Source organism: Nicotiana attenuata, unplaced genomic scaffold (genome assembly GCF_001879085.1).
Source record: "Nicotiana attenuata strain UT unplaced genomic scaffold, NIATTr2, whole genome shotgun sequence".
Taxonomy (NCBI): Eukaryota; Viridiplantae; Streptophyta; class Magnoliopsida; order Solanales; family Solanaceae; genus Nicotiana; species Nicotiana attenuata.
In genome coordinates, this window is record NW_017670845.1 from 176,968 (window position 1) to 196,772 (window position 19,805).

Below are 19,805 nucleotides of genomic sequence, written 5' to 3' on the forward strand. Positions count from 1 at the left end.
TTCGCCGGGGTTAGGCCAGGCACTTACCAGCACAAGGGGTCGGTTGTGCTGATACTACACTCTGTGCATCTTTTTGCACAGATCCAGGTGTTGGAGCAGCACTTGAGTAGCAGTAGCATTCTGGGAGCGAGGTTCCAGTCCAGGGACATTCGAGATAGCCTTGCTGACGTCCGCAGGCCCGGAGTCCTTTCTATTTTATTCAGTTTGTTATCGTTGCACCGTAGCAGACAGCTTTATGATTCATTCAAACCTTGTATTTAGTATTCTCTAGACGTTCGTGAGTGTTGTGACGCCAGTTTTGGGTAGAGGATTGTTAAACTTCCGCGTTTTTTTTAGTAAATTTTATTTGAGACTTCCGCTTTATTGTTAAACGTATTATTAATGTTAATACTGTTGATGTTCGCTAAAAGAGGTAATTGATGATTGGCTTGCCTAGCTCCTATTAGTAGGCGCCATCACGACCCCCGAGGGTGAGAAAATCCGGGTCGTGACACTTTGACATAACTCCCAAATTTCTCCATAAATTTCTCATGAATTTGATGTTAAATCTTGTATAAAATCATGAAATATAGTTGGAAATTGATTAAAGATACTTACCCAATGTTTTGGTATGAAAATACCCTCTCAAAATAGCCTCATCTCGAAGTTAGGGTTCAGAAATATGAAAAATGAAGCACAAAACTCGGAATTCTCAGCACTTAACAGGTTGCAGATGTCGTCATTGCGACAGAGGGTTCGAAAATGTGAACCCTACAAATGCAAAGGATTCATCGCATTTGCGAACCTGAAGGATTTCTGCTGAGGTCGCACTTGCGACAAAGACTTCGCAAATGCGAAGACCAGCTTCCACAAATGTGGCTGATCAATCGCAAATGCGAAAAGCTGCCCACCCGCCCAGGCGTCGCAAATGCGAGGCTTTTTTGCAAATGTGATGTCCGCATTTGCGACCAGAACATCACAAATGCGAAGAAACCAGAACCAGAAATCAAAATTCATGAAAACTATTCCGAAACCAATTCGAAACTCACCCGAGCCCTCGGGGCTCAAAACCAAACATGCACACAAGTCTGAAAACACAACACAAACTTGCTCATGCACTCAAATCATCGAAATAACTTCTAAAACCATGAATCGGATGCTAAAATGCATGAAAATCAAACTAAACTGCAAGAACTTCTAGAATCGCAACCGAGCATCCGAACCATATCAAATCAACTCCGAATGATTCCAAATTTTGCAGACAAGTTCTATATGACAAAACAAACCTACTCAAAGCTTCAGATCACGCATCACAACCTCGAAACGACGAATCACATCTCAAGTCAAAATCGATGAACTTTGAAACTTCAACTCCTACAACCGATGCTGAAACCTATCAAATCCTCTCTGATTGACTTCAAATTTTGCACACAAGTCACATTTGCCATTACGAACCTATTTTAACTTTCGGAATCAGAATCCTACCCCGATATAAAAAAGTCCACTCCTGGTCAAACTTCTCAAAAATCCAACTTTCGCCATTTCAAGACTAATTCGACTACGGACCTCCAAACTACAATCCGGACACGCTCCTAAGTCCAAAATCACCCAATGAAGCTAACGGAACTGACGAAACTCCATTCTGAGGTCAAACGCTAAAAAGTCAAACTTGGTCAACTCTTCCAACTTTGAACTCAAATCTTGAAGTTCGTTCTTCCAAATCGATTCCGGATAACTTGAAAACCAACATCGACGATTTACGCAAGTCATAATACATCATGCGAGGATACTCGAGCCCTCAAAATACCGAGCGAAGTTCAGATACTCAAAACCACATGCCGGGTCATTACATACACACATTAAGAAAGGGAAAGAGAAAAAAATCTTACCTGGGTCCTGGACAGTGGCAGACCCAGGATTTTGTGCAAGCGGGTTCATACTTTGAAGTACATAAATTTAGTCGTAAAATGGTACTCGTTATCAAGTGGGTTCAAATAAAATATTTATACAAAATTTGCGCAACTTTAATCATAATTTATACATGTACATAGTATTATTTTTTGATGAAGCGGGTTCAGTTGAACCCGCTTGCCACCACGTGCATCCGCCACTGGTACTGGAGTTGCAAGACATGTTGGGAAGAAGTGGAATGCTCCGCCTTTTTTTGCTCCCAGATGAAAAATATATTGAAAGGAAACAAAGGAATTGGAAAAGTTGCCTTGTAATTACATCATGTAATTACACCTAATTCATTACTCCATCTTAAGAATTGGAGAATATAATTACTCCCTTCCAATTACACCCAAAACCAATTCCCTCGTGGCTTTCCAAACAAGCTATAAACGAAGGACGTAATTCATTTCTTGGAAACGTATATGTGAAGCTGTAGATTAGAATAGTGAAGGAGATATAAGTCTAAACATTGTTTTAAAAGGTGAATGCACAGAGCTAGATATTTTACTTATCATGATAGACCCTCAGTCATTTTATATCTGACTAGTTTTAGAGTACGTGCGTTGCACGTGAATTCCACGTCTATCAATAAAAAAGTTATAAAATATAGGATAAGAATGGATTAGACTATGTATAATAGCAATTTATATCGAGGTAAATGCAACATTCATTTAAATGAAAAAGTCAATATTACCACATTATGCGATAGTTAAATTTAAAGTAACTGGCTGCATGCAAAGACGAATACTTCAAGTAAGCTTGCTATATAGTATTTGTAACTATAGATATTTTATTTATAAATAATAATATGTTATGTTGTTATATCAGATCTACTATCTCTTTATAGATAATGTCTTGGGGTGTATGTTCCTTTTTGTTGTCACCTTGATTTTGTTGTTATAACCAATAGACCCTTAGTCATGAAATTGATATACTCCTTGAAAGTGCAACATATAATTTTCCATCTGAGAAAATATGTTTTGACCATATGCTTTATTTATTGAAATAAGGGCAATATCAACGGCTTGCTTCTTTCTACCCTTATTTTCTTTGTTGGCAAGTCATTGTTGCAGCTTCCTCCATTGCAATAAAAATTTCGAAACTCTCTGTTGATTAATTAAGATGGACTAAAGACCGCATAATATTGACAAAAAACCATTAAATAGTTAAAGAATAACTATATATTCAAATTAATCAAGCTTCTACCATACAGAAAAAATCTTTTGTGATCATCATTCTTTAATGAAATATAAACTTGTTCATCAGTCTGCAATTTATGCGATTTGCAACATAAAAGAATACCATAATATTAAAAAACCATCGAACATAGTTAAAGATGAACTACATATCCAAAATTAATCAAGCTTGTATAATCACAAAAAAAATATTCTGCGGTCATTACTCTTTAATAAAATATTGCTAACTTGCTTGCATCAATCTGTAATTTATGCAATTTGCAGCACTAATCAAAACTTATGTATACCTACACAAAGAAAGGACACACGAAAAAATCTTAAAAAAAATTAAAGACTAAAGAATCCTACACATAACAAAATAGCAACACAATAAAGTATCCTATCCTAAACAAAGAAAACTAAAAGACTCCTAATAAACCTAAACAGATAGCACCTAAATATTCGGCAGTTTAAAACTAAAGACTCCTAAAACTAAATACATGTTCATAAATAGTCGGCAGTTTTTGGTTTTTCCCAAAAATAAAATTTAGTACTATTACAATTATATCCAACTTAGAACAAACCTACTAAGGGTAAAAAAGGCGAACGATATTTTCATAGAGGTTTCGTGCTTTTAATATAGTATAGATATAGATATATTATAGTAAATAAAAGAAAAATTGTAAATTATTTATAGAAAAACATTTTAAAATGTATATAAAATGTAAAAAAAGCTTGTTTAAAATTTTAGGCGCAATAATAATATATGCCTATGAAGATGTAAAAGAGGAGTCCATTACTTAAATGGTCACTTAACTATCCGAAATTATCTAGTAAAGTCATCTTTCTTCCATTTGTAACAGAAAAGTCTAACACACAGAAGGTCGCTCGACCAAGTTTTTTAATCTTTTGATTGTCAAATACCTATTTTATCCTCTAACTTATAAACTTTTCTTCTTTTTATTTGTTAGTTTTTTAATATTATAATTTTTTTCTTTTTTTGATCTACATTATAGACTTACCTATAGAACAAATAAATTTTATTTATAAAATATTAGTTTCTCAAGCATATATAAATAATACCTCTATTTTAAATAATTATTTTTTTAAAAAAGTTGATCTTAGATGCTCTCAACGCACGATAAGCCAAGGCAGGCTAACGTGCACCACTGATGGCTAGGAGACGCAAGCAAGTAGCTCCGGCGACCGCTGCTACAACGCCGGTGAACTCAACGATGCAGACTATCACTCCGTTAACTTTTGGAAGTTTCTTACCAGCTAGTTTTCAACCAATTGGTGAGAAAAGCGAGCTAAATGGAACGGAAGAGAAGAACAGTAACCAATGGAACAATAAAATTGAAAATTCAGCAAAGGAAGCTCAGAAGTGTAAGGATCAACTGCCAACAAGTCCAAAACGACTACAATTCTCTGAGGCTGGATCTTCAAAGCCAACTCCAGAGCTAGATCTTGCAGCAACTATAGAGATAGGGGTGGAGAAGATAGTGCATGCAAAGGAACTTCGACAACAGAATCGAAACTCTCAGATGGGGATGAGATTGGAATATGTTCCACCAAGTCACAGGGATGGCAAAGTGGTCATTCAAATAGAGGAAGATGATGTGAGTGATTTGAAGGAATATTGGGAAACTGCTCTAATTGGGTATGTATTGGGAGATACTCCGTATGAGAAATCTATGGTGAATTATGTAGAAACAGTTTGGGATTTTATATCTAAGCCCCAAATTATATATCACCATGATGGCTATCATGTTTTTTGATTCACAACTGTGGAGGATAGAGATACAGTTGTTCAAGCAGGGCCATACACATATCATAACAAGCCATTTATCTTACAGAATTGGGAGAGAGACTTCCATTTTGATCCTAAATGCATCACTACTATTCCACTGTGAATTCATGTTGCGGCCAAACGCACACGCAAGTATACGCGGTCGTCAAGTAATAAAGTGACTAAAAGTCGGATGTCGAACCCACGAGGACTTGTGATTAACTATTAACTAAATTAGACGTTCCTAATTATCTAAACAAGAATTAAACCTAGAAATATTTGATTCTAAAATAATTAAATAAAGAAATATAAATAATGAACTTTAAACAGAGGAAGAGCAGATTTTTATGATATCAATGTAATGAAAACGATCTGGGGTTATGGGCTATCTAACAATCCTATTGTATTCTTCAATTGAATTGACTGACTAATTTATCTAGCTTATTGGTTGACAGGGTTAATATTGCTCATAAGAATCTGTCGAGTTCTTACTCGCCTATTCAAGCTAACCTAACGCCTATATATCTATGGAGTTAGAATCAACAAGAACGCATTTATAATTCCTGTAAATCAACCAAGCAAGGCAATTAGGTATATGCCTATCCTAATCGCGAATCCGTTCCCCGATGCCCAGGTTCAAAAACTTGCTCTACTCAATCCTATATGCAATCTAGAATTCCCACTTTCGAGTTCAATTCAAGATTCGTAGATAGTATTCAATTGGTGATCAAACAATCAAATAATTAAGTGCAGGAATGAATAAATAAACCAATATGATAAAATAAGAAATCGAAATCAATATCCGAATAAAATTTGTCACGAAAGAACCACAACCCTAGAACGTGAAGTTTAGCTCCACATAGACATGGTAGCAAAACAACAAATCATACAAAGAAACATAAAAATTACTAAGTTTGATGGAAGAAAAGATAGAACTTGATGATTTCCGGCCTCCACGGCGGCTCTATGCTTGTGTTTTTCTCTCAAAAACGTCCCTCCCCCCTCCAAAATAGGTTTAGGACCCCTTTTATACAAGTTGGGACTGTGTAGGGCCGAAATAACCTTGTCCCGAACAAAGTAGGAATACCCCCGCAATACAGCATCCAAGCCAGCGCCTAACGCTGGTCCTAGCGCTGAAAGCAGTAATGTTTTTCATCTCAATTCCAATTCAAGATTGTATTTCCTCCTTTTTTTTGTCTTGCAATTGGGGGACAAAACTCAAAGGGTGTCCCCCTTTGTCTTTTTTTTTTGTTTATTTTCCTTTTTTTTCTTCTGTGTTTTATTCAATTTTGCTCCAAATCTCTTCATCTTCATACTGTTTTATTCCTACATAATTAAAATATAATATTAAGCACAAAGTAATATAATTAACACTCAAAAGGCGATTAAAAAAATACTAGAATGTGAGGCAACAATGAGTGAATATATATATTTTTGCCGAACATCAATTCATTTTCCTAGTTTATCGGTAGGATATTGGACTGCTGATGCTCTAAGCAAGGTTGCCAGTGTTGTTGGTATGCCAATGTACACAGACAAATACACAGCTGAATTGAACAAAATCTCTTATGCAAGAGTGCTAGTGAAAGTGGACATAACAAAGCCATTGGTAGAGAATGTTGAAATTGTGACTCCCAATGGTGTTAAACAGCAGGAAATTCTATACAAGTGGAAGCCAAAATTCTGCAATGAATGTTTGCATTTTGGACATGATATTTTTGAATGCTGGAAGCTAATTAAGCAAGAAGAAGATGCTGAATTCAAAGCCCCTAAGAGAAGAAATAAAGGCAGAAGGAGGAGAGTTGTTCAGGAATGGAAGCCAAAAGATCAACAGGAACAGGATGAGAGGAATGGTGAGTTGACTGAAATTCAACCTCCAATAGAAGGTGACAAAGGAAAACAGAACTCAGAAACTGTACAGATCAAAGAAGAATGATGATACACAGAGATGATGACACTGAAAGACAGAATACTTCAATAGATCAGTAGGGTAAAATTGATGAAGTTAGCAATGCTAATAGATTCAGAGTATTGGAAGAATATGGACAAACATCTGCACATGGAGGGGGTTTGACTCCTGACCCCATACAATACCCAGCATGATCATTAGTACTTTGAACATAAGAGGGCTGAACAAGCCCTATAAGCAGAAAGAATTGAAAATCTTTCTGCAAAAGAATAAAATAGATATCTTAGGATGTCTGGAAACTAGAGTCAAAGAAAAGAAAGCAAAAAAGATACTGTACAAGGTAGCAAAGGATTGGGGTTATTGCTGCAACTATACAAAGGCTGAGAATTGTAGAATCGGGTGCTGTGGAAGACCAATCTTTCAGTCAACATAGTTCAAGTTCATGAACAATTCATTCATTGTATAGTGAGTGATTCAGTGACTGGATACCAAATTATGTTGACAGTAGTGTATGCTAGAAATAAATTGCAGGAAAGAGCAAGTTTATGGTGTGACTTACAACTGATAGGGGGACAGGTTTAACTTCCATGGCTCATAAGTGGTGACTTCAACAATGTCCTAACCACTGATGATAGGTTCGGACAACCGGTTACTATGAATGAGGTGAAAGAATTCAAGGATTGTATTGACTCTATGCAACTGACCCCATTGAAGACAAAGGGTTGTTTCTATACTTGGTGCAATAAGCAGCATGCAGATGACAGGGTATACAGTAAGATTGACTGGGCCTTTGGGAACTTTGAATGGATCAAGGACTATGGGCATGTGGAAGTTGATTGCCTAGAACCTGGGGTGTCAGATCACTCACCTATAGTGGTCAGAATATGGAGAAGAAAGAATGTATATCCAAAGCCATTCAAGTTGTATATGGTAACGATGGAACACAAGGAGTTTTAATCTATGGTGGATAAAGTGTGGAAGCAGAAGCTGGGAAATGACCCTATAGATAGCATATGGCAGAAGTTACAACAACTGAAAACTGTGACTAAAGGATTAAACAGGGAGATGACAAGCTATGAGAAAAGATTGAGTCAAATAAGACAGCAGCTGTGATGTTTTAAACGTTAATGCCACACAAGAGGGGGGGGGGGTGATTTATGTGGTACCCAATTTTTGCTTAACTACTCTATAGAAGAACATGGTTCTTCTAGGTGTTCCAACTACTACTGTTTGCGGAATAATAAATACTGAAAGTAAAGAACACAGAGATTTTTTCGTGGAAAACACCTAGCTCAAGAGGTGAAAAACAACGACCTACTACTCAGTAGGATTTTCCCAAACTTCCACTAAAATCACTGAGCCAAAACAGCATTTACAAAACTCTTTGTAAACCTAAGGATTAACTCTAATCCTGTTGTAGCACACAGCTCAACTGTTGCGACAACTTCAAGTTAGCTATAACTTGAACACACTAAGTACCTAAAATAATTGCTTCTATGAAAGCTGAAAGGTACAATTTTAAACCACCTACTACAATTGAACTAGAATAAAAGAAAGACACAATGGAACTAATTCTTCTATCTCGTTCAAGTAGCTTCAGGAGTGCACACTCAAATCTCACATAAATTGCTTGCAAAATCGCCTTGCTCTTTTGCTCTCAATTTAGTTTAACTTCTGCGTTTGTGCAATACATGTAAAAGAGAACAATCACTATTATTTAATAGGTTAGTAATCAGAGTTTGATTGGGACTCAATTGTTGCTCTTCTATTGCAGAAGAGTTCACGATGATATCAAACTCTAACACTATCTTTATCCTAGATTGTGTTCTCTTCATATAAGGAGACTTTTCTCTCCTTAATCTAATATGCAACCTTTTCGATCAGATCATGAGATATTGCTGCTTTATCAGTAGGACTTATCTCCTTCACGTGCCTCTCACATGTATAGGTTGATCATGATTGTGCTTCACAAGATGGACCTGGTCCATGACTGAGTTCATTTTTCATTCTTCAAAACTTCACCTGTTCTTGGGCCAACAAATTCCCCCTTTTTTATGATGACAAACTCTGTGCTTTTACTGATTTGGAACCTGTAAGAACTCAGCTCAACCGTCAACACTAAACTTAGAAAATCACTTATCATCAAGGACCAGGTTAATTAGGTTATAAACATCACTTATTTCAGAATGTGTAAAGCACAATATCTTGTCCCCCTTTTGGTATCATCAAAAAGTTGCATACACAATGTGAATCCCAGATTTTAATAAATACTCATGGCCACTGGGGCAACTGCAAGTGCAATCATGGTGCAATCATCAGTAATCAAACAAACATATTTAAACTATCAAGGACAGATTAATCATTGAACAAGAGAAAACAACAGTTGTCATTGATAGAGATATGTTGCCACCTACAATTCACAAAAAGAAAGAAAAACATTCCAACCATGAGCAAAAAAAACAAAAAGATAAAAAAATCCCTAATTTGGGTCACTAGGGTACTGAACAAGTTCAGGAGACAGGATCTAGAAGTCCTAAGGCTTTGAGGAACTAGAGGGTTGGGATTGGGTTTGGAGAAGATTCAACATGTTCTGAAGAATTCCATCATTCTTCTCCTTTTCTTTGGCAAGCTCAGATTTGAGACCATCCCTCTCAGCTTCCACTTCAACCACATGTGCCTTGAGCCTAGCTATTTCAGCATCCTTGGCTGCACGTTCCCGAACCAGACTTCTAATTTGCTGTTGATGGGTGCCTTCTAGGATGAACCAGGTTCATTTGGGATGGCATTGACTGGATAGTCACAAGCAAGCAGAGTATTGATGCCAAAGTGTTCCTTGCTTGAGGCCATTTCCCATTTGTTCAGAGGCACATTCAGCCTGTCCAGAACTGTGGTTAGAATAAAGCCATAAGGAGTAGCATGAGCCTTGGAGCCATTTATGACCCTGTCTAGCAGCTTGACAATGAAAGCAGGCCAATTGATATGCTTTCCTCTCTCCAGGAACTCCATAAGGACCAGATCCATGTAGTTGGTAGTGTGCCTTCCCTCATGTCTAGGCAATAAGCACTTGTTGACAAATTCAAACACAACCTTGTGCTCAGGCCTTATTTCACTCTTCTGCACAGCCCGGGCTTCATTCACTTCTTCTGAATCACAAAACCTCTTGGTGATTTCAAGGGCAGTAGGGAGGGAGTCCAGGAAAGGCCACCTTTGTCTTGTGTAGTCATCAAACCCTTCAGAGGGTATGTCCAGAATCTCTCCCAGTTTTTGTGCATCAAACTGGACTTGAGCTCTTCCCTAACCACACCATTTGAAATAAATTCAATCAGCTCATTCCTGGCAAGCCTACCATCCATCTGAAGGACCATGTTCTTCCACCCCTGAGCTGCTAAAGCATCCACCAACCAAATCATTCCTGGTTGCACCAGGTCTTTCAAAAGTCTTCCCTTCAAAATTTTCCTTCTACCAAACATGGCAAACTTGTCCTGTTCCTTCTTAGAATCATGTTCTTCTTCTTCTCCACTCCAGTCTTCATCATCAGAAATTCTTGATTGTTTGTTTTTCACTGCAGCCTCAGACACAGAGGAAGACTTCTTGGAGGAAGTCTTGGGCTTTTTAGGCTTGGGTGTAGGAACCTCCACTGTTGTACCCCTTTCTTGATGGACCAGTTCCATCTCCTCTTCCTCAACAGCCTCTGAGTATTCTGCAATCTTTCCCTTTCCCTTATCCATTTTCTTTTTCTTGCTTTCATCTAAGGCTTTTTGTAGATCAACTTTACTCTGTTTTATCCTGCTTCTTGTGGCTCTACCCCTAGGCACTGAAGAGGCAGTAAGTGTTGGGGATGAAGCTTTTCTTTTCTTGGAAGGCTTGGGAACTTTTGGGGGTTTTGTTGGGGAGTTCTCCGTTTCTTTGGGTCATAGCTTGGCCCAACATTTTTCAGTAGATCAGCCAGGGTCTCTTCAGTAGATGAAACAGGTTCATCTCTCTGTTTGCTCGGATGAACCAGCCCCTCAGCAGCTTCCCCAGAACCACTTCCCCCTGACTTCTGGCCACTCGCCTCTACCCTTTCATGTTCAACCCCACAAATAGCAGGTACTACACTATTCCAGTTCCCCTCTCTTCACCACATGCACCCTCTCTCTCTTTTTCTTTTTCTAACTTCTTTTTACCTCCACTCCTACGTATCTCAGGCAACTCAACATCCCTAATGGGTCCAACCAGAACAAACCTAGTCTCTAAATTTTCAATTACAGGTGAACTTACCTTGGAAGGTGATTCTTGAGTCTTTTCACAGTCAGAAGACCCATGTCCTTCCCCCTCAGTAGCAGATTGATAGGATTCAGTCTCAGAGCTGGAGTCAGATTTTTGAGCTTTGCTTGCTTTCACTTGTCTTGCTTTTAACCTTTCATTTAAATCCTTCCTCGGAGCACTAGATGCCACAGTCTTTCTAGCAAGCATTTTACCCTTCGTAGTCTAGGTTTTGGAGATTCACTGGGTGGAGTGGTTGAGGATGAATTTGAGGGAGATGGTGGTGGAGGAGTTCCAGGATTTTCTTGTGGGTTAGACATGATCGTTCATTCTTTGAGAAAATTTGGGAATTTTGGAGAAGAGGGTAAGTGAAGATGACAACGAATTTTTGACGGTTTAGAATTATGATGGAGACTGGAGAATTGATGTGTATTTAAAGGGGATTACACATTTAATAAGTAACGGCAGCCTTTTGCAGTGGTCAAATAGGAGTCTAATCAATCTGAAATTCCAGATTTTGAATGATCTATTTGGCTTCCCTAGATATTAGGCAAAAATTACGGTTTAGAGTTCTAGATGGACGGAACTGGTTCAATGCTAACGGATAGAATATTCTAGGAATTTGACAAGTATAGGACTTCTGCTCATGATTGAATTATTAATCTTTCTAATTGGGCAGAGTATAGAAAACATACCTGAGCTTTCATATGAACCCATATTGATGAACCAGGTTCTTCATTTAGAACTCTCTTAAACATGCCTCAAATGCCAGAATAGAGAAAATTTTGTAAGAGATCAGTGAGTCATATAAACACATGTCACAGGAGTATACTAATTAAAGTATGAAGCTGAGTAAGAATTAATCTAGATATTTACACATGTTTAGAATTCCTAGCAAAAAACTAATTTATTTTTTATTCAATTTTTTTATTTTTTTTATTTTTTTCATTGTGCATTCTGAGCTGGACCTATTAGGTGATCTTAATCATCCCTAGTTCCAACCTGTTCCTCTCAAAGTTTTCTCTACTCAGTGCTTTAGTGAAGATATCAACAATTTGTTTATCAGTATCACAAAATTCTATGGAGATCAATCCTTTCTCATAGTTATCTCTCAAAAAGTGGTGTCTAACATCTATGTGCTTAGTCCTCTTATGATGAACAGGGTTCTTTGTAATACTTATAGCACTAGTGTTATCACAAAATATAGGAATGCAACCAACTTCAATGCCAAAATCTACCAGCTGTTGTTTGATCTATAGTAGTTGAGCATAACAAGATGCTGCAGCAACATATTCAGCCTCGGCAGTGGATAAGGCCACTGAATTTTGCTTTTTAGTGGCCCATGATACAAGACATGAACCAAGAAAGTGAGCCATACCTGAGGTGCTCTTCCTATCCACAAGGAAACCTGCATAATCAGCATCAGCATATCCTACTAGATTGAAATTACTACCTTTAGGATACCAAAGACACAGATCAGTGGTGCCTTTCAAATATCTTAGTATCCTTTTGACAGCAGTCAAGTGAGACTCTTTTGGATTAGCCTGAAAGAGAGCACAAAGCCCTACACTGAAAACAATGTCAGGTCTGTTGGCAGTAAGATACAAGAGTGAACCAATCATTCCCCTATACAACTTTTGATCAACTGATGAACCGGATTCATCAATGTCTAATTTAGTGGCAGTTGCAATGGGTGTGTCTATTTTTTTATTCTTCCATTTTAAACTTTTTGATAAGCTCTTTTGCATACTTTTGCTGATGGATCATGGTTCCATTTGGACTTTGTTTGATCTGTAAGCCTAAGAAGAAGTTAAGCTCACCCATCATACTCATTTCAAACTCACTCCCCATTAATTTTGGAAAATCCTTACTTAGCTTATCAGTGGTGGCCCCAAATATTATGTCATCAACATATATTTGTACCACAAGGAGATCCTTACATTTTTCCCTTAGGAATAAGGTACTGTCAATTTTACCTCTTTTGTAGCCATGTTCAAGCAGAGATTTGGACTGTCGTTCATACCATGCTTTTGGAGCCTGCTTGAGTCCATAGAGAGCCTTGTCTAATTTGTACACATGCTCAGGACATTCCTTGCTCTCAAACCCTGGAGGTTGTTTCACAAACACTTCTTCTTTCAGGTAGCCATTTAAGAAGGCACTTTTGACATCCATCTGATGAAGAGTGAATTCCATGTGTGCTGCAAAGGCTATGAGGAGTCTTATTGCCTCTAGTCTTGCAACTGGAGCAAAAGTCTCATCATAATCTATACCCTCCTCTTGGCTGTAACCTTGGACCACCAGTCTTGCCTTGTTTCTTGTAGCTGTTCCATCTTCAACAAGTTTGTTTCTGAAGACCCATTTTGTACCAATAACTGATCTGTCATTGGGTCTTGGGATTAGATGCCAAACTTGACTTCTTTCGAACTGATTGAGTTCATCTTGCATTGCATTCACCCAATCTGCATCCTGTAAAGCCTCAACAACATTTTTAGGTTCAATAATAGATAGGAAAGCATCAAAAGCACACAGATTCTTTAATTGTGATCTAGTTTTGACTCCAGATGTTGGATCGGTGATTATGTTCTAAATAGGATGAGAACTTTGATACTTGTGAGGTTTCACAACCATCTGGTTTCTGCTAGATGTTTCTCCCATGTTCTGTTGATGAGGAATAGGATCATGAACAGATTCTTTTAGAGGATTAGTTTCAATTCCTCTTTGATCAGTTCCCCCTGTCAGGTTGCCCTGGATGGAAGAACATGTTCCATCACCTGTTCCTTCTTTTGGTGCCACTTTAACTTGTGCTGAGACTTCAATTAAGTCGTTTACCAGTCCAATGGCTTCATCTTCATGTTCCTGTCTCTCAGAAAGAATGTTAGTTTCATCAAACACAACATGCACACTTTCTTCTACACACAAAGTTCTTTTATTGAATACTTTATATGCTTTGCTATGTGAAGAATATCCCAAGAATACTCCCTCATAACTTCTGGGATCAAACTTACCTAGGGAGTCTTTTCCATTGTTGTGCACAAAGCACTTGCATCCAAATGCCCTAAGATGGGATATATTTGGTTTTATCCCTTTAAGTAACTCATAGCGAGTCTTTTCTACAAGAGGTCTAGTCATGCATCTATTTATAATGTAACATGCAGTGTTTACAGCCTCTGCCTAGAAGCTGTGGGGCAGTTTACTAGAAAGAAGCATAGTCCTAGCCATGTCTTCAAGAGCCCTGTTCTTTCTTTCAACTACTCCATTTTGTTGAGGAGTCCTAGGGGCAGAGAAGTTATGATCTATACCATGCTCATCAAAGAATTCAGCAAACTTAGCATTTTCAAATTCAGTTCCATGATCAGACCTAATGGATGCAAGTTGATTACCTAGTTGTTTCTGAGTTTTTCTAATAAAAGCAGTAAACATGTCAAATGCTTCATCTTTAGATGTTAGAAATAGTACCCAAGTAAATCTAGAGTAATCATCAACAAGTACCATCGCATATTTCTTTCCACCTCTGCTCAAGGTTCTCATTGGACCACAGAGATCCATATGAACCAGTTCCAACTTCTTGGTTGTGCTTACCATTTTCTTGCTTTTGAAGGATGATCTTACCTGCTTCCCCCTTGCACAGGCCTCACAAACTTTGTCTTCCTTGAACTTGATGTTAGGTAGTCCTATCACCAAGTCCTTAGAGACTAATTTGTTGAGCAGATTCAAATTTGTATGACCAAGTCTTTTGTGCCGCAGGAGGGGATCATTATCCAACACACTTAGGCAGGTGAGTTCATTTTCTGACAAAGTAGACAAATCTACAATGTAAATATTGTTAACTCTTTTTCCCTGTAAAACATTCTTGTCAGTGATAAGATTAATCACAAAACATTTGGTAGAGGTGAATGCTACAAGGTTACCTCTGTCACACAGTTGTGACACACTGATCAGGCTGTATTTCAAGCCATCTATTAAGTAGACATTCTCAATGGAGTGTGAGTCTGTCTTACCTACCTTTCCAACCCCAATAATCTCACATTTCTTCCCATTACAAAGGAGACATTACCTCCTTTTAAGTCCTCAAGTGAAAAAGAACTGGTTCTTGCTTCCAGTCATATGTTTCGAGCAACCACTATCCATGTACCATATTTGGCTACTTCCCTTCACTTGGACCTCTTGTTCATCATCTGATTCTCCGATGGCCATAAGTGCTTGTTCATCTCCGGCTTCATCTTCTGAGTCCTCATCTGATGTTTCTCCCCAAGCAGCAACCATAGCCTTTGTTGATCCTTTCTTCCTTTTAGATTGGACCTGTTCCTTCTTCCACTCAATTTCCCATTGAGGACAGTTCTTAATCATGTGATCAGTCTTACCATATTTGTAGCAACCCTCATTGGTCTGTTTCTCAGGAACCCTTGGTTTCTTGAAGGTTGTACCTCTTGAAGAACCCTTTCCTCTCATCAGGTACTTTTGAAATCCCTTGTGATCATGGCCATTTCATCATCCTCCAGATCTGAACCTTCGGCTATTCTGAGAGCCAGACTTCTTTCCTTCTTGGGTGCATCCATTTTCATGGTTTGCCTTCTCAGTTCATAGGCAGTGAGGTTTCCAATCAGTTCATCCAGCTTGAGGGTAGCAATGTTCTTTGATTCCTGAATAGCAGCGATTTTGCTTTCCCAAGTCACTGGTAAGACTCTTGTCAAGATTTTCTCAACCTTGTCTTCTTCAAGGATAATTCTTCCAAGAGATTTAAGTTCATTTGTTAGTGTTGTGAACCTTGTGTACATCTCCTGGATAGATTCTCCTTCCTTCATACTAAAATTCTCATATTGAGAATAAAGTAGTGTTCCTCTTGATCTCTTTACTTGAGGAGTTCCTTCATGAGCCACTTGTAAAGTGTCCCATATTTCCTTTGCAGTTGTACAACTTTGAATTCTGCTGTACTCGTTTGGACCCAGTCCACACACAAGCCATTTCTTGGCCTTGGCATTCTTCTCCCATTTCTTCAGATCTTCAGCAGTGCAGTCAGCTCTTGTCTTTGGCACGTCCACTCCTTCAGCATTCTTCTTTGTAGTTGCTAGAGGACCATCAATGACTATGTCCCAGAGTTCATAGTCTTCTCCTATGATGTGATCTCTCATCCCGTTCTTCCACCAAGAATAGTACTGACCATTAAAGAGTGGTGGCCTAGCAGTGGCTTGCCCTTCCCAGTTTCCAGGTGGTGCACTCATTTTGATCTTTTCCTAAGGTGTTAGCCTCTTCAAGGATAACCCGCTCTGATACCAATTGATGTTTTAAACGTTAATGCCACACAAGAGGGGGGTGATTTATGTGGTACCCAATTTTTGCTTAACTACTCTATAGAAGAACATGGTTCTTCTAGGTGTTCCAACTACTACTGTTTGCGGAATAATAAACACTGAAAGTAAAGAACAAAGAGATTTTTTTCGTGGAAAATACCTGGCTCAAAAGGTGAAAAAACCACGACCTACTACTCAGTAGGATTTTCCCAAACTTCCACTAAAATCACTGAGCCAAAACAGCATTTACAAAACTCTTTGTAAACATAAGGATTAACTCTAATCCCGTTGTAGCACACAGCCTCAACTGTTGCGACAACTTCAAGTTAGCTATAACTTGAACACTCTAAGTACCTAATACAATTGCTTCTATGAAAGCTGAAAGGTACAATTTTAAACCACCTACTACAATTGAACTAGAATAAAAGAAAGATACAATGGAATTGATTCTTCTATCTCGTTCAAGTAGCTTCAAGAGTGCACACTCAAATCTCACATAAATTGCTTGCAAAATTGCCTTGCTCTTTTGCTCTCAATTTAGTTTAATTTCTGCGTTTGTGCAATACATGTAAAAGAGAACAATCACTTTTATTTAATAAGTTAGTAATCAGAGTTTGATTGGGACTCAATTGGTGCTCTTCTATCGCAGAAGAGTTCACGATGATATCAAACTCTAACACTATCTTTATCCTGGATTGTGTTCTCTTCATATAAGGAGACTTTTCTCTCCTTATCTAATATGCAACCTTTTTGATCAGATCAGGAGATATTGTTGCTTTATCAGTAGGACTTATCTCCTTTTCACGTGCCTCTCACATGTAAAGGTTGATCATGACTATGCTTCACATGATGGACCTGGTCCATGACTGAGTTCATTTGTCATTCTTCAAAACTTCACCTGTTCTTGGGCAAACAAACTGGAGTATACTCAGATTAATTTGAAGTTTGATCCCTTTAATCAGGATCTGATTGAGAAGGAAAAACAGACCTTGCAGGAACTAGAGAAATGAAGTATAATAGAAGAAAAAGTTCTGAGGCAGAAGGAACGAGTCAACTGGATAGACTATGGGGATTCAAAATCCAAATATTTCTATGCACAGCTGAAGATCAGAGCAAGTAAGAACTCAATTACTACTGTGTATAATGATATGGGAGCTAAAGTCACAAAACCTAAAGATGTAGAAAAAGAATTCATCACCTTTTTTAAGCATCTTATGTGAACTAACATTGGGATCAAGACATGTCTTAATACCAAATTCATCAAAGCAGGAGTGTGCTTATCATTGAAATAACAACAGGATCTAATAAAGGAAGTAACATATGAAGAGATTGATGAAGCAGTGAAAGACATGCCAAATGATAAAGCCCCTGGAGTTGAGGTCTTTCCAATAGAGTTCTTTAAAATGCACTAGGAAGAAGTGAGACAAGATGTATATGATGTTGTATTGTTCTTTGTTCAAACAAGCAAGATGAAGCAAGCATGGAATTGCACAGCCATAACATTGATTCCAAAAGTTCCTGCACCTACAACTGTGAAAGACTATAGACCTATTGCTTGCTGTACTACTGTCTACAAGATCATTGCTAAGATTCGGACTAAAAAGATCAAAAAGGTAATTGAGTGTATAATTAGGAAAGCACGGTCTGCGTTCATAGAAGGGAGGAGCATTGTGGATAATATACTGTTTAGTCACGAGTTGTTCAATGGTTACAGTAGGAAAGGCTTATCTCCAAGGTCTGTACTCAAGGTTGACTTAAGGAAAGCATATGATTCATTGGACTGGCAGTTCCTTAGATCTATGCTCACAGATCTTGGCTTCTCTCAAAAATTCATTGTATGGATAATAGAGTATGTGACAACAGTGTCCTATTCTCTAGTACTGAATGGAGGATTCACTAGACCTTTCCCTGCTAAGAGAGGTATAAGGCAAGGAGATCCAATGTCTCCAATCTCTTTGTTATTGCTGTGGAGTACTTGCAGAGGGAGATGAATCAATTATCTATGCAGAAGGAGTTCAAATTTCATCCAAAGTACAAGAAGCTGGGAGTGACACACATTTGTTTTGCTAACAATTTGTTAATGTTTTGCAGGGGTGACAAGGAAACCTTTAATAGGTTCTCAAATGCATCAGGATTGCAGGCAAGTGCAGAAAAGAGTTCTATTTATATTGTTGGTGTAGCACAGCATATAAAGGAACAACTGATCGAGATTACTGGATATGCAAAGGGTAGTATACCTTTTAAATATCTGGGAGTTCCACTATCTGCACGAAAACTGAACATTCAGCAATGTTTGCCTCTGGTTGAAAAGATTACAGAGAGAGTAAGATGCTGGTCAGCTAGGATGCTTTCATACTCAGAAAGAATTCAACTCATAAAATCAGTGTTATTTGGAATACAAACGTATTGGGCTCAAATTTTCTTATTGCCAAAGAAGATCATGAAGATGATAGAGACTATATGTAGAACCTTCTTGTGGACTGGCTCAACAGATTATTCCAGGAAAGCACTGATTGCGTGGTACAGAATATGTCAACCTAAAGCTACTGGTGGTTTGAATGTGATTAATATGAAGATATGGAACAAAGCAGCTTTATTAAAACATCTCTGGGCCTTGGCTATGAAGAAGGATACTTTGTGGATTAAATGGGCTCATATCTACTACATAAAAAACAGGCTTATTGAAGAGGTAAGCACACCCAAAACAGCAACATGGGTGGTGATGAAGATCATAGAGGCAAAGGATGAAGTACAGAAGCTGAGGTCAATTCATAACAATCTCATAAACACACTGGACAGCTTTGTGAAGCAAGGCAAATTTCAGATACATAAAGCTTATGTCCAATTGCAGCTTCAATTCCCCAAAGTAGATTGGAAGAGTATTCATCTACATGCACAGATTCATCCTAGGTTCAAGTTCCATATATGGTTGGCTATCCACCAAAGGATAGCAACTGTGGATAGACTTTCCAAGTTTGGTATTCAAGTTCAGTTAGAATGTGTATTCTATGCAAAGACTGTGGAAATATTTGATCACCTATACTTTGGTTGTCCAAGTACGAACAAGCTATGGGAAAGAGTATTGATATGAATGGGCAATGCGAGGCAGATAGGAAGCTGGCAGCATGAACTGAAATGGATAAGCAGTATGGCAAAGAGGAAAGATTGCAGGGCAGAAATGATCACAACATTGTTTGCAATGGTTGTCTACTGCATCTGGCGTGAAAGGAATTCGATGCGATTTAACAAAGGAAGATACAACATAGATGAACTTTGCAAGGAAATTGCAATACATATACACATACAAGGCAGAAAGAAGATCAAATGGCGAGCAGAATTGGAGAATTTAAAAAATATTCCTTAGTATAGAAACTTGTAATTAATGTCAGTATAGTATAGTTTTACTTTGTAATAGTGAATAGGAGATTAATGGTCAGCATTAATCTGGGAATGTAAAGACAGTTTTT

The 19,805-nt window shown here is 38.0% G+C and overlaps 1 protein-coding gene across 1 annotated transcript; it reads left to right on the forward strand.

The window, feature by feature from the left end:
• Positions 1-17,807: 17,807 nt before the first annotated feature.
• On the forward strand, positions 17,808-19,429 carry LOC109243844. The gene is made up of 2 exons (XM_019410845.1): positions 17,808-18,173; positions 18,320-19,429. The coding sequence occupies exons 1-2, from the start codon at positions 17,808-17,810 to the stop codon at positions 19,427-19,429; spliced, it is 1,476 nt and encodes a 491-aa protein (XP_019266390.1).
• Positions 19,430-19,805: the final 376 nt, after the last annotated feature.

Coding starts and splice junctions, on each gene's coding strand:
- LOC109243844 (XM_019410845.1), top strand. CDS start 17,808: ATGAAGCAAGCATGGAATTGCACAGCCATAACATTGATTCCAAAAGTT. Junction 18,174..18,319: donor GCTTCTCTCAAAAATTCATT/GTATGGATAATA, acceptor GAGTACTTGCAG/AGGGAGATGAATCAATTATC.